Consider the following 13,868-nt stretch of genomic DNA (forward strand, 5'->3'; position numbering starts at 1 on the left):
GAACAAACTTGTTTTGCCATGACCTTTTGATTTATAATAATCGGCGTTTTTTTGTTTTTTTTTGTTTTTTTTTAATGAGGGGCTAACTTGCCCTTCGGGTGGCACTCTTAATCTTAGGCTGTGTGGTTAAATCACAGCAAAAAAAAAAAAGTTAATTAGCATTAATGCTGCAGAAGTTTTCGTTCTCTCTGGTCTCGCAGCTGGTTTTGCTAAGATCCATGCTGTTACACGGGGCAAAATTGCCGCGTTCCTGCCTTCAAATGTAATTTTGCGTCGTGTAACGGCAGAATAGCAACGTCTAGCCACCCTACGCAGTTACTCTTGAGGCTTTTCTCATTTATGTGTGATTATGGCGTGTTTTAAAAACTAAGTGAGGCTTGAAGGGGCTTGCACTCAACCATCATGGTTTGTAAGAGTGTGTAACAGCAGAATGAGGGCGCGCGCACAGAAAATGGGCCTTCTAACCTACAGGTGTGTGAAGCTGGCAGTGGATGGGCTGTCAGGGCCAGTTGTAGAGGAGGCCAAACAGACCAGGCTACTTCCAGACTAACATATGGAGGAGTTTAGGCATTTCCCCCTGTGATTTATACACCATTTTTTCCTTAGGAGTACGTGGGGTTGTCCTTACTGATGGTTATTTGTGTGTGTGTGTGTGTGTGTGTCTTTATTTTCATTTGATTGTGTACTTGATATTGAAAGTAATGTGAGGTATTTGGACAGTTTTGGCAATATTCTTTGGGGAGTGTTGGTGAATGTTGTGGATTGCTTTAATGGTGATATTTACGAGTACATCTATGCATCGGTAGAGAAAGCTTACCGCGTTTGGGGCAGTCACTCCTCGCCATATGCACCCATGTGAGTTACGGGGCTCCTTGCATAATACGCTTGTTGTGTGGTGTCATTTCAGCTGGTCCGCAGCTCATGTAATGGGTCTATGCAGTGTTTAGGCCCTTGATCATGTGGCTCAGACTGCCAGGCCTCCATTTCTTCCCCTCAAAAACATATCCCCATGTGAAGCATTAAAATAAACAAACATTGCAGGGTCCCTGTGAAGATGAGGAATGTGCGGGATGTGCACCCATCTATCAAGTTTTTTTTTTTGTTTTTGTTTTTGGTGGTGGTGTTTTTTTACATTTAACCCTACAATGGGTTCTTTGACATTTTTTGCTTCTTTTCCCCCCCATTAATGTCACCTACCAGTTAGCAGATTAATAAATCAAAGCAGATGGCCTGGTTTATCCATTTATTTATTTATTTATATATTTTGGCCTCAAGTTCAACGAGCCACTCAGGGTGGGTGCTTCTCAGGTAAAGATGAGCGTCGTGGTGAGAGAAAAGAGGTTTTTGATGGGTCGGTATTGCGCAAAGTGCCCTGAATAGGATGTTTTTGACCATTTGTACCAAGGCTTAAATCTCGGGGTGTTTGCACTCTTGCCCCCTACCCCTCTATTCCCCTTTCACATCTGTGCATCTGCTCCGGATTAAGATGAGTAGACTTGTCAAAGGGGTTTCGTGTAGATTGTTGCTGACACTTTTCACATGTTCCAAAGCCAAGTGGACTAGGTGGAATTTTCAGGAAATTTTCTTTTTTTCTTGTTTGGGTTGTGGGGGGGGGGGTGTCTAGTAGAAACGATATGGTGTCTGGAAGCATTATATACACATACTGTATATATGAAGGCATATTTAAATTGGATTGAATCAGCCTCCAAGCTCTTGGAGCCTATGTGGCATACGGGGCTTGTAGCCTCTCACCTTTTTGTTATACTTTCCCCTTTTTGTGCAAATGCTGACGGTTGAAAACCTGTTTTATAGGTGCTCTCCAAAGTCAGCACAGCAAGTAGGGTTTCACTTTGCTAGTAGAAGCAATGAAGCATTGTCCACACATTAGGCCAAGCCAAAACCACATTCAGACCCTGAAGAAATATAGCAGGATTACTCTGACCAATAGTTAGCCTTCGCATGACTTGGAACTCACATGACACTGTAGTATTTTGTTTTTGTGGTTGTGTTAAATATCTAGTGCTTGCTGTGACAAATGTGGCACATTTATGATCTGCTCCATGTCTAAGATGACTTATATGTACAGTAAACCCATCATAAGACATGTAATTGTTGAACCTGCTCTATTCCAGGTTATGGATGAGACCAAAACGCAAATAGCCTGGCCTTCCAAATTGAAGATTGGAGCCAAGTCGAAAAAAGGTGAGCCTCATTTTTCTGTAATATGCAAATGATGCTCATACTGCACCTATACACTGCTTCCATTGTTTTTGGCTTGCGTGACTTGAGTGTGCTGGACGAAGATCAAGTATAGGTCTTTGAATAATATGTTGACCCAATTTATTGTGCACCTACATCATTTTTCTCAAGCTGTCCCTCTAGCCAATATGGATCATAGCTTTCTTTAAGCTCTTGACTTCAGTACCACCATCACTTTTTTTATAAGCTCCAGAGGCCAGTGTTTCTCATTTCTCTTCACAGAATCTATTACATACACATAATATAGCAGCTGTTCTCAAATATTATTCTCAAAATATTACAATAAAAATCTGCATCTGATTTTTGTTGGAGGTCAGAGGTCCAGAACAAATGACTCACATAAAAAAAATTAATCAACTCAAATAACTTTTAAGCAACATGTATTCAAGTTCAAGATAATGAAAATATATTTGAGCCTAGTGGGAGAAATGGCATTGTTTGCCTGTAATCAGTTGCATGAACCAAGGCTTACAAAAGGTGTGATTGCCAGCCGGAGACATGGATCCAAATGTTCATTTTGAAGACCCGCCGTATTCTGCCTCTGATTGGCTCTGACCGTAATGAAAACTTGTGTATTGGTAGGCTACTCATTACTGTCTTTTATGGTTGCGCTAGTTTCTCTCTTCACCTCAGTGGGGCTCAGCCCCTCACATGCACGTGTGCGTGCGCGCGCGCGCACACACACACACACAGAGCAGAGGGGAGACAGTCCAGATAGATTTACTCAAGTTGACTACAACCACACTTTATGTTAGTTTAAGTGCAATAAAAGCTTCGCACCACCCCTAAAGCAAATTCTCTGGTGTACTGTGAATGTGTGAACTCGGCAGCAACAACACACAAAATAGAAAATGTTACACTTGCGTTAAACATTACACCCTTTGACTGAAGGTTGCCATAATCAGACCAACTTTGAAAAAAACCCGATTTAGATTCTAGTGACAAACAACTACCAGCCTTTTTTTCAATTTACCATTCGTCTTGAAAATCCTTGAGAGGGTAGTTGCATCTAAACTGCAGCTCTACCTTGATAACAATAATGTCTTTGAACAATTCCAATTTGGCTTTTGCCCCAAACATGGTACAGAAACAGCCCTGGTTAAGATCACTAATGACCTCTTTTGTGCCGCTGACTCTGGTCTTCTCTCTATCCTTATCCTCCTTGACCTCACCGCAGCCTTTGATACTATATCCCATCAGCTCCTCATGGATCGTCTGGTTAGCATTGGCGTTGGGGGCATTGTGTATCAGTGGTTTGCTTCCTACCTTACTGACAGGACATATTTCGTACAAATTTAGAATTACCGGTCAGAAAGTTTGATAGTTCCTCATGGAGTTCCACAGGGTTCAGTATTTTGGCCACTCCTGTTTATTATTTACCTCCTCCCTCTTGGTAATATCTTCCAGCACTATGGTATCCATTTCCACTGCTATGCTGATGATACACAGCTTTATGTGTCCACTAAGCCCACTTCCGCTCTCCCCTCCAGTACCCTCACTGCTTGTCTCCATGATATACAGATATGGATGACTAGCAGTTATTTGAAATTCAACAGTAGTAAAACTGAGCTACTCCTCATTGGCACAAAGTCTACACTCTCAAAAACTAATGTTTACTCATTCCCAACTGCTGGAGCCACCATACCTTGTCTTCTCTCAGGCTAAGAGCCTTGGTGTTATCTCAGATAGTACCCTTTCCTTTTCCAGTCATATAAACAATGTCTTCCGGATTGCTTTTTTTCCCATCTTCGAAACATCTCCAGACGACATCCTGCTTTAAGACAACACTCCATGGAAGTGTTGGTCAATGCTTTGGTCACATCACACGTTGACTACTCCAGTGCGATCCTGGCAGGCATCCCCAACAATCTTAGTCCCCGACTTCAACTCATCCAGAATTCTGCAGCACGGATTATTACACGTTCGGAGTCCACTGACCATGTCTGTCCCCTGCTGATTCAATTACACTGGCTTCCTGTGTCACAGTGGATTCATTTTAAAATTTCATCATTAACATTCAAAGCTCTTCATAATCTATCCTCTGCTTATCTCTCAGACCTCCTTCAGACTGACACTCCATCTTGCTCCCTGCAGTCTTCACCAGCAGGTCTATTGGCACTATGGCCATAGGACCATAACTAAATCATTGGCCAATGATTCAGTTATGTTTGTTCAGTCATCCTCTGCATTCAGCTTAGTTAGTTGTTTTTACATGAAGAATGTTCTCAGGAAAGTCATTAGAGACCGCCAGATAGGGGAAGAATTTCAAGGTTGCACACTTTCATCTTTTAATCATTGAAAAAATGAAAGCGTCATACTTGGCTGTCGTCACCTGCTGTTAATTTCACAAGTGCCGGGAATTATTTTTTTCTAAATTGGGTGGTTTAGGAGGTTGGTGAGTCTGCCGTTAAGGATTGTTTTGCATTCTTAGTGGCCAAGTCATTCCAGCCCTATAAAGCATTATCACAGTTATTTAAAGACCATCCTCTATATGTGTGTGTGTGTGTGTGTGTGTGTGTGTGTGTGTGTGTTGGGGGGGGGCATCTATGTATGTCTGTGCCCACTTTGTTATCCTCTGGAGAGTTGTTAGTATGTATCTTCAAGCCAGCTGTGGAATTCAAGGACATTATGTAACGCCTCAGGTCCATCCAACTGTCAGTCCCTCCCATTCATTCACCCAACCACCAATTTGCCCCAAGTATTAGTTCATTCAGAAAACCTGTACATTCCATTAGGGAGTGATCGTCTATGTGTGTGCAATGAAACTATTTAAAATTCCTACTGACGATATGCAGTGTATCTTGTTTTTTTGGGGGGGGGGGTTGGGGTTGGCTGTCAGGCTGGGTATTGTGTAAACCGAGAGGAGCAGAGGGAAAGAATGTTCGCTAATCACTTGCAGTTATCTTATGAGCAAATGCATGTGTTACATTTTTGTGCTTGTCGAAGAAACATGTGGATGTGACCATGTGTTTCTTTAACAACTTGGGGGCATGAGAGAGAAGGGGGGGCAGGACAAGAGAGAGCTTATTGTCCCTCTAGCACAATAATCAAGCTTGATTTATACTTAGTACAATAGGAGAGACTACACCTGCTGTTAGACCCTCGGGGGAAGCCTTCGGGACAATTGCGAACGACGGCGTAGCTTTTCATCATTCCTTTATCACGATACACCAAGTATCACCTGCACAATGCAGCAGCTCATTTGCACAGTCGCCATCACCTGCCCTTAAAAAAAGCCCATGGGCTTTATTTTGCCTTGTTTTTGTCTTTGTATCATAAAATGAGTGGTGTATTTTGTGTAGTGCAGCAAAACGGTTGCGCTGCATAGGACAGCAGTAGATGAGAGGAGGTTTGATGCTTGAAACCTGTTGCTGTACAGGACCACGCTCCATCACACTGCTGCATATTAGGCTCCTCTGCTGCATATTAGGCATCACTGGCACCTAGCTATCATCAGTCACCTGCACGAGTGTGATAAGGCTAGTTGTCAAACTTTTTCTTTTTTTTTTACTCTAAAAATACTTTGTCCCTTTTCCGGGTGAATTCCAGTATGAGAAAAGCAACATCAGTATCCCACTACAGTAGTAATGTCACGTCTTTAAAATAGATTTCCCAATTCGTCTGCTCATCTTTTGATATTCTCGCTTCAAACAAGATGGGCTAAATTCTTGTGTGATTATATTTTATGGTGACATGTCGACATTAACTCTTGGATTGCCAGTTGTCTGTTTCCACAACACTCACTCAGATGTTTTAAATGAGAATCCCCCCGCTAAAAGAACATAATTGCCTTCGTTTGTGTGGTATTTTCAAATGTGAACCTCGGCTGGAAAAATGCTTGAGCTTCGCCAGTACAGCATGCGGGTCAAAAGGTTCCTTTTCTGTCATGTGAAACCACCAAGAGCTGCAAACTGAAAGCTCTCATACTTTGCAGCTGCGTGTCCATCTTGTTATTGTTTGTTTTCAGAGGTGTTGCATGTGCCAAATTAAGACTCAAGATATTCATTTTTTTACTCCACAATCAATCACCGAATGAGCGCGCACAGCACACTGCACTTGAAAAATGTGGGGGTGTTCTACATCACGAATCTCCAAAAGTCATTTAGGCTGGCTAATGTTTGCCAGATGTGCTGTTTAAGGTTACAGTGGGAACAGCACATCTAATGCGCCCTCTAATGTCCGGAGAAGGTACAACACGAGGAAGTGGAGGGCTCTATGGTCCACACCAACAGCTGTGTTTGAAAAAATTCCCTGAGACAAACGCTGAGCCCGTGAAGCGTCCCTGACTGCTCTCGCTGTACTTTTCCCTTTGTTTTCCTGCCTCGGACGGCATCCACCCTTCGTGATGTAACTCAGTCAGGATTAGGGAGAGATTTTAGCTTGTTTTTCGCTTAGGTCCTTATCATGCAAAGGGTCCCTCCCGGCATACTGGGTCTGCCTTGGCTCTGTGTCACTCTTGGAAGATACATGCCAGTTTTTACTGGTGCTGTATGGCTCCCCCGGTGCCTTCAATCCATAAAACAGAACACAGAGGCTCCTGAACTCACTTCCCAGCAACGACATCCCACAATCTCGCCAATCCAACTTAGCCTGCTTGGTAAATGGGACTCGAAGCGGCTCATCTGCTTTCGCTCTTACATTTTGCAGCTCGCAGGAAAGGATTCAGGGTTTGGTGTCCGTGAGTGGGAAGGGTAGATTGAGAACCTTTTGCACTGAAAAAAGGGGGAATTGGGCTATTTTTGCTACTTTTGCTGTTGTTTTTCATCCCTATACTCCTTAAAAGCCTGACCAGGCAACGATGGGGATCTCCGATGTCCCGGCATTACTGTAACAATAAATCTTGTTCTGGGAGTCTTTTCGTACGGCCATGCTATAAATCTGAGATGCTCGGGGTGCATGTGCTTTGAGGGGTATTCCTGGAAGGGGACTTAACTGACTTCCTGCTACTCAGTACAGTCAACATGGGGTCCATGGACACGGGGTGTGTGTGTGTGTGTGTGTGTGTGTGTGTGTGTGTGTGTGTGCTTGCGCATGATGATGTGAATGCACACATTTTGATATGTCTGCATATGCGTTTGTGCTCCCCCCCCCCCCTAATTCATGGTGTCTCGGGGCCTGGTGTGCAGTGTAGCCAGATGCAGGCCTACTCCAGTCCTATACAGATGCTAGCATTAGCCTTGAATGGTTTAGGTATGCAGTGTTTAGTTATTTTAGCTGCGGTATTTAGTGGCCACGGGGGTCTCTGAAAGTACAGTTTACTCAAACTGTTAGAGCCTTTACTCACATGATCTGCCGTGTGCCGACTAGATCTTCAGCTCCACAAAACAAATTAGGGCGTCGCAGGTTCAGTTTCAAGTCATTTAAGTCATTTAGACGATGACGTTTGCACTTGTTGCAGAGAAGAGGACTCGTGCACATATATCCAGAAGTTTAGAAAAAGGGGATGAGAGATGGACCGAGCTCTTATTACATCCATTAGAATAATTTGACGAAGAGTGAGGATCCGAAACGTGAAGTGAGGCACATTCAGCTATCCGGCAGCTTATTCACAGAAAATTATCATGGAGCTGTTCACAACCCTTACAGTCTCTGTAAGCCCTGCCAAATGACTGACAGACTGACTGAATGTCATTCCTCGCAGCTGCCCCGACATCGGTCTCTAGCATGCTTTAACGAGAGTCGGCAGATTTCAAAGCTGCAATTAACTGTCGCTGTGCTTTCCGTCATGTACTGTAATTTGTTGCAAATGCGAATAGCTTATGTTGTATTTGGTTACATTGGCCTTCGTTCTGTCAGTATTCTGCCACACACACACACACACACACACACACAGACACACGCATACATTATGTCAGTGTTTTAATTCTCTCTCCCTCCCTCCGTTTTTAATCTTATTCCTTCTCTTTCCTTTTCCCTTGTCTCGTCATGCAGATCCGCACATTAAGGTGTGTGGAAAGCGGGAGAATGTGAGGGAAGCCAAAGACAGAATCATGTCTGTCCTTGACACAAAGGTACAGTAAGCATTTTGTTGTCATATTTCTTTTTTTTCTCTCGGATCCCCCCCCCTTTTTTTTTCCTCCCTAATTGTATCCAGCCCATTACCCAACTCTCTCAAGCAGTCCTGGTCGCTGCTCCACCCCCTCTGCCGACCCGGGGAGGGCTGGAGACTACCACATGCCTCCTCCGATACATGTGGAGTCGCCAGCCGCTTCTTTTCACCTGACAGTGAGGAGTTTCACCAGGGGGACGTAGCGCATGGGAGCATCAAGCTATTCCCCCCAGTTCCCCCGAACAGGTGCCCCAACCGACCAGAGGAGGCGCCAGTGCAGCAACCAGGACACATGCCCACATCTGGCTTCCCACCCGCAGACACGGCCAACTGTGTCTGCAGGGATGCCAGACCAAGCAGGAGGTAACACGGGGCCTCGAACCAGCGATCCCCGTGTTGGTAGGCAATGGAATAACAGAATAGATCACCATGCCACCCGGACGCCCTGTTGTCATATTTCTACCACTGGGAGCCTGTGAGCTCTCTCTCTCTCTCTCTCTCTCTCTCTCTCTCTCTCTCTCTCTCTCGCTCTCTGTCTCTCTCTCTCACCTCTGTCTCTATTTCTCTCTCCCTCTGCCATGTTACTCATGCATTTGTGTGTGTGTGTGTGTGTGTGTGTGTGTGTGTGCGCGCGTGTGTGTGTGTTTGTGCGTGTGTGTGGCTATATAAACATTGTTAAAAGAAACACTCAACGGTAGGGAAAGTGCTCAACAAATGAGCAAAATATTATTTTATTAATGTTAATAATATTGATTTATTGACAGCTGATGATTGCTTATGGCATGAAGCAGGCTTGTACTGTCACATAGAGAATTTACTTGAATAGCTATATATATATATATATATGTGTGTGTGTGTGTGTGTGTGTGTGTGTGTGTGTTTCATTTTGGTACAGGTTGACACTAATCACGCTAGGTATCCATGTCCTGACTTTGTAAGGATTTGTAATGATTTTATGTTTCCATGGCAACTGAGATATCAAATACCTGTCTAAGTGTACTGTAGCACCCCCTGTGGGCCGGCAGTCGTTAATGCAGCCAGTAACAACCTGGCTTTTGCCACCACACACAAGGACAACACATGATTGGCTTTCTCTGCCACGTTTTTCCACGTGGGTTTGTAATGAGAGGAGCATTTTTTCCCATCAAATCAAAATAATTGTTAGATTATGACTCCCCCCCCCCTAAATTGTGTTTAATCATAGCAATGGTAAACAGCATAATTTGATGCTCATCTGCTTCTCCTTTTCGAAATTTTCCGTTTGAAAGGGGTTTTATGCATTGTGTTATTTGTTATGACTTTCCAAATATAGTGAAAGCTCTGTAATAAATTGGCTTCGTAGTGACACACCATCTGTAAGCCAGAAGAGCAGGGTGAGAATCAAGGAGAGCCCGGAGAAGAGCATCATACCTTGGGCTTTTTAGTTGTTTCTGTTTGGTGAGTCAGACTGAGGAATAAAGCTGATTGGTTAAATTTTCGAGTTATTACAATATTGGCCACACCAAAAATAATAATAATGAACTGATATACCACTTTTCTTAACAATGTTACAAAGTGCTTTACAAAAGGAATAAAACCGGACAAGGTAAATAAAATGAGAATAAGGCCAAAATTCACAAGCACAGAGAAAGTATAAACAAATAAATGGCAATAAATACTATATAAATAAAAATGTATATCAAACATTTCCAAAAGCTTTCACTGAAAGAAAAGCTTTAAGACGAGGTTTAAAAGAAGCTAGAGACTTGGTGTGTCTGAAATAATGTATTTATTCTAACACTGGTATTGGTTGCTTTTCACAGAAAGAAATATTGGGCATGGATGCTGCATAACCAGGAATGTTCTGTTCAATGGTGCCTTAATTGCACAATGCAAAACATTTTTGTCTCTGCTGCACTCAATGTGTGTATACTAAATACTTATCAAGAGATGAGCTTGCAGCTTAAAACATTAACAGCTGTACCACTGGGGGAAAATTTGGTCTTGCATTCATTTTTAACTTTGTTATAAAAGCTACTAAGTAAGCATTATCATCATTTATAATTGTTATTAATCACCCATCCTCCTGCCCCCTCGTCTTTCCTTCTCTCACTCAGCAGAGTAACAGGGTAACTCTGAAGATGGATGTTTCCCATACGGAGCACTCCCACGTCATTGGTAAAGGAGGCAACAATATCAAGAAGGTGATGGAGGAGACGGGCTGCCATATCCACTTTCCTGACTCCAATAGGAACAACCAGGCAGAGAAAAGCAACCAGGTTAGTTGGGCTCCAGCACTGAGCATACTAGTCACACTCACTCCTCAGCTCCTGACTCAGACACTGAGGAATGGATTGTGGAATTCAGTTGCTGGACAAAAGACTATGTAAAACTTGGCTGTAATTTTGAGAGTCACCAAGTTGATCCTAGGCTGTGTACAGAGTGCAAAATGGACTGGGCTTTGAGTTTTTGTCTTACCTCACTCCCTTGCAATTATTTCTTCCCTGGCTTTTTTTTCCCCCTTTCTCGCATTGTAGCTTATTTAGCTTTCTAAACTAGGTCAAATGAACTGTTCCCTTTTTGGTCTGTATAGAAACCACATCAAGTCTATTTACTAGCTTTTTACTAGCTGTGTGTAGATGAAGTTTGGTGTTGTGGTTGGCCAAACCACAGGAAGCCGGTGTGTTTTAGATGGACTGAGCTGAAAAGGAGTAGGAACCTACTGTAATTGCAATTAAACTGCATATTTATCTAGTCTGGTGGCTTCAGCAGGTCGGACTCTTCAAAACATTGCACAAAACACTTTGCAAGGGGCTCTATTTCATGCTTTGTTATGGAGCTGCTGATCACAAGTTCAATGGTGGCCAGTCTTTCAGTTTATAAATCATCACTACTAATGTCTACCAGTTCTAGTTGACAATGTGATCATAAATAGAAACTAAGGGGGTGTCCAGATAGCATAGCAGTCTATTCCATTTGCTGCCAACACGAGGATCTCCGGTTCAGATTCCCGTGTTACCTCCGGCTTGGTCGGGCGTCCCTACAAACGCAACAAACACAACTGGCCATGTCTGCGAGTGGGAAACTGGATGTGGGTATGTGTCGTGGTTGTTGCACTAGCATCTCCTCTGGTCGGTTAGGGCCCCTGTTCAGGGGAGGAGGGGGAACTGGGGGGAATAGTGTGATCTTCCCACGCACTACATCCCCCTGGTGAAACTCCTCACCGTCAGGTGAAAAGAAGCGGCTGGCAACTCCACATGTATTGGTGGAGGCATGTGGTAGTCTGTAGCCCTCCCCGGATTGGCAGAGGGGGTGGGGCAGTGACCAGGACAGCTTGGAAGAGTGGGGTAATTGGCTGGATACAATTGGGGAGAAAAACGAGGGGGGGGGGGAGAATTTAAGTTCTGAAATGAACAGAACTTTTTTTTCCAAATACCTACCAGTCCCAATTTGTGGGACCTAATTTATACTTAAGTGCTGATAACAAGTTGCCCCAGCAGCAGTAATGTGGGCCAGTTCATGACTACCTCCATTTTGATGAGCATTTACTGATCAAAGATGAAGGGAGTAGGATGTTAAGTAGGGTAAAAAAATGAGGATAGATTGCTGATAAGTTTGCAAGAAATCAAACATGAACAGTGGGTATCTTTTATCATTTCTGTGGTAAAAGTCTTCATCAAATCCTATGTGTTGAATGGTTGTGCTGAAAGGCAATTTCTTTAATTTATGAAGGCCATTAAAAAAAAAAAATCATAAAGTTGGTCTCCGGAATACGTTTCTGACCAAATTGACTCTGTGGTTCATGATCTGAAAACATAATTGATGGTAAAAAGTTTAGCAAGTCAAAAAATTTGACATGAATAGCTGAAGTGTTATCAAGTCTGGCTTTCAAAAAGCCGTTATGCCCCCCCCCCCCCGTGTATGTTTCCACTGGGTGTTAGTTTTCAGCTATGAAATTCAAAATGATGTTCTTATGTATGTAATGCTTTTAGCCATTGCTTTTTTATTGGCCACAGCTGGGCTTAACTAACTAATCCATGTTATTTCTCAATGCAAACAGGTGTCCATCGCAGGGCAGCCAGGGGGGGTAGAAGCAGCTCGAGCAAAAATAAGGGTAAGTTGGAACGGCTTTATCAGTGCCATCTCTCTGCACTGTATCCATTCTAATCAGAATATTTCTATCCATCTTTAATCCTTTTATCCAAATGATCTTTTGCTAGCACAGTTGTCTCATATTTTATTTCCGGCAGTCTGTGGGAGAACCAGGTCTATGAAATTGTAATATTCTGGTTGTGGCTAATGTGGCAGAAGAAAGGAAGGAAATGAATTGAAGCCAACTTGCTGTTCTTTGCGTTTGGCCCACAGGAGAGTGGACTGGGCTCACTCATGCCTATCAGCTCTCCAACACTCATGCTGAAACACAGCCATGTTGTGCTGATTCTGTGAATGCGCCAGCTTGACTCACAGCCTCAGTCTTGAGCCTCTGATCCAGCTCCGTTGTCAGCTTTAGTATCATCCTGAGCCCCATTTTCACCCTGGCTGCAAGTCTTATCCAGTCCGCCTCTACCAAAGCCTCAGACCTACTCTCATGCGTATTTTCAACACCGGTTCCAGGCCGCAAGCCCCTCTCGCAGGCAATTCCCAAGTCACTTCTCTGGATCAATAGAAGAAGAAAAACTCTTGCAAAAGTCTTAAGCCCCGGCCCATTTGCAGCCCCGTTTCCAGCCCATTCCCCTGCCTCTTAACAGTTCTGATTTCAGCCCGACTGGAAGCACTTTCCTCAGCTTCACCTCAAGCCATAAGCCTCAACACCAGCTCAACGGGCGGGGGACCTTCAACTTTCTTTGTTTCAATACCACAATTCACTACGCTGGTTAGTACTTCCTTTATGGACTGACCAAGGCCAACAAGACCGCATGCATATGAGAGGCAGAAAAAGATAGGGTGCTTAATGAATAGTTTGGATTTTTTAAAATCTGTCTTTATTATATATTCACCACTCCAGTAGGTTTCATTTCAACAGTCATCCATCCTTTAATTCATGCTGGAAACGGAGCTCTAGCTTGTCATCTACAGTTGAATGCAATTAATGGAGGGAAAATCCACAATCCTCGTTCAGTACAAAAAACACGCCTTGGTTCAGCCAAAGTTAACATGATGCTGCAGCAGTATATCGCAGCAAATTTGAGATTGCAGTAAATTTGAGCGGTCTTTTAAAAGAATGTAGTTTCAATTATGGTCGTTTCCTACCGTGCTACTTCCTGCAACACAGCTTACCGGAGATTAGCAGCACTCCGCCATGGCACAACAAAGCAAACACTAAGAGGGAATCTGGCAATAAACAGAACTGTACATTCTTAAAAGGATCTCTCAAATTCGCTGTGATAGACTACATTATGGTAGGTTAGCTCTGGCACTCTCCCCCAATAATTGCATTACACCGCGGATGGCAAGCTGGAGCTGCGTGCCTAGTATTGAGAACAAAAAGGATGGAAGATTGAAAATGAAATATCCTTATGCACTACATGAGTGGCGAGTATAAGCTAGGTAAAAGACTTGGAAAAAGTCAAACAATTCCTTT

General features: G+C 43.4%; 1 protein-coding gene across 1 annotated transcript in view; it reads left to right on the forward strand.

Annotated features, from left to right (window-relative positions):
- Positions 1 to 13,868, forward strand: part of LOC130122623 (protein bicaudal C homolog 1-like) — a 91,236-nt gene that overhangs the window by 35,205 nt on the left and 42,163 nt on the right. Inside the window, exons 3-6 of the mRNA XM_056291570.1 lie at positions 2,133 to 2,202; positions 8,191 to 8,270; positions 10,408 to 10,566; positions 12,348 to 12,401. Of these exons, the coding sequence (XP_056147545.1) occupies positions 2,133 to 2,202; positions 8,191 to 8,270; positions 10,408 to 10,566; positions 12,348 to 12,401 (363 nt within the window). The remainder of the gene's footprint in view (positions 1 to 2,132; positions 2,203 to 8,190; positions 8,271 to 10,407; positions 10,567 to 12,347; positions 12,402 to 13,868) is intronic.

Source organism: Lampris incognitus, chromosome 13, assembly GCF_029633865.1.
Source record: "Lampris incognitus isolate fLamInc1 chromosome 13, fLamInc1.hap2, whole genome shotgun sequence".
Taxonomy (NCBI): Eukaryota; Metazoa; Chordata; class Actinopteri; order Lampriformes; family Lampridae; genus Lampris; species Lampris incognitus.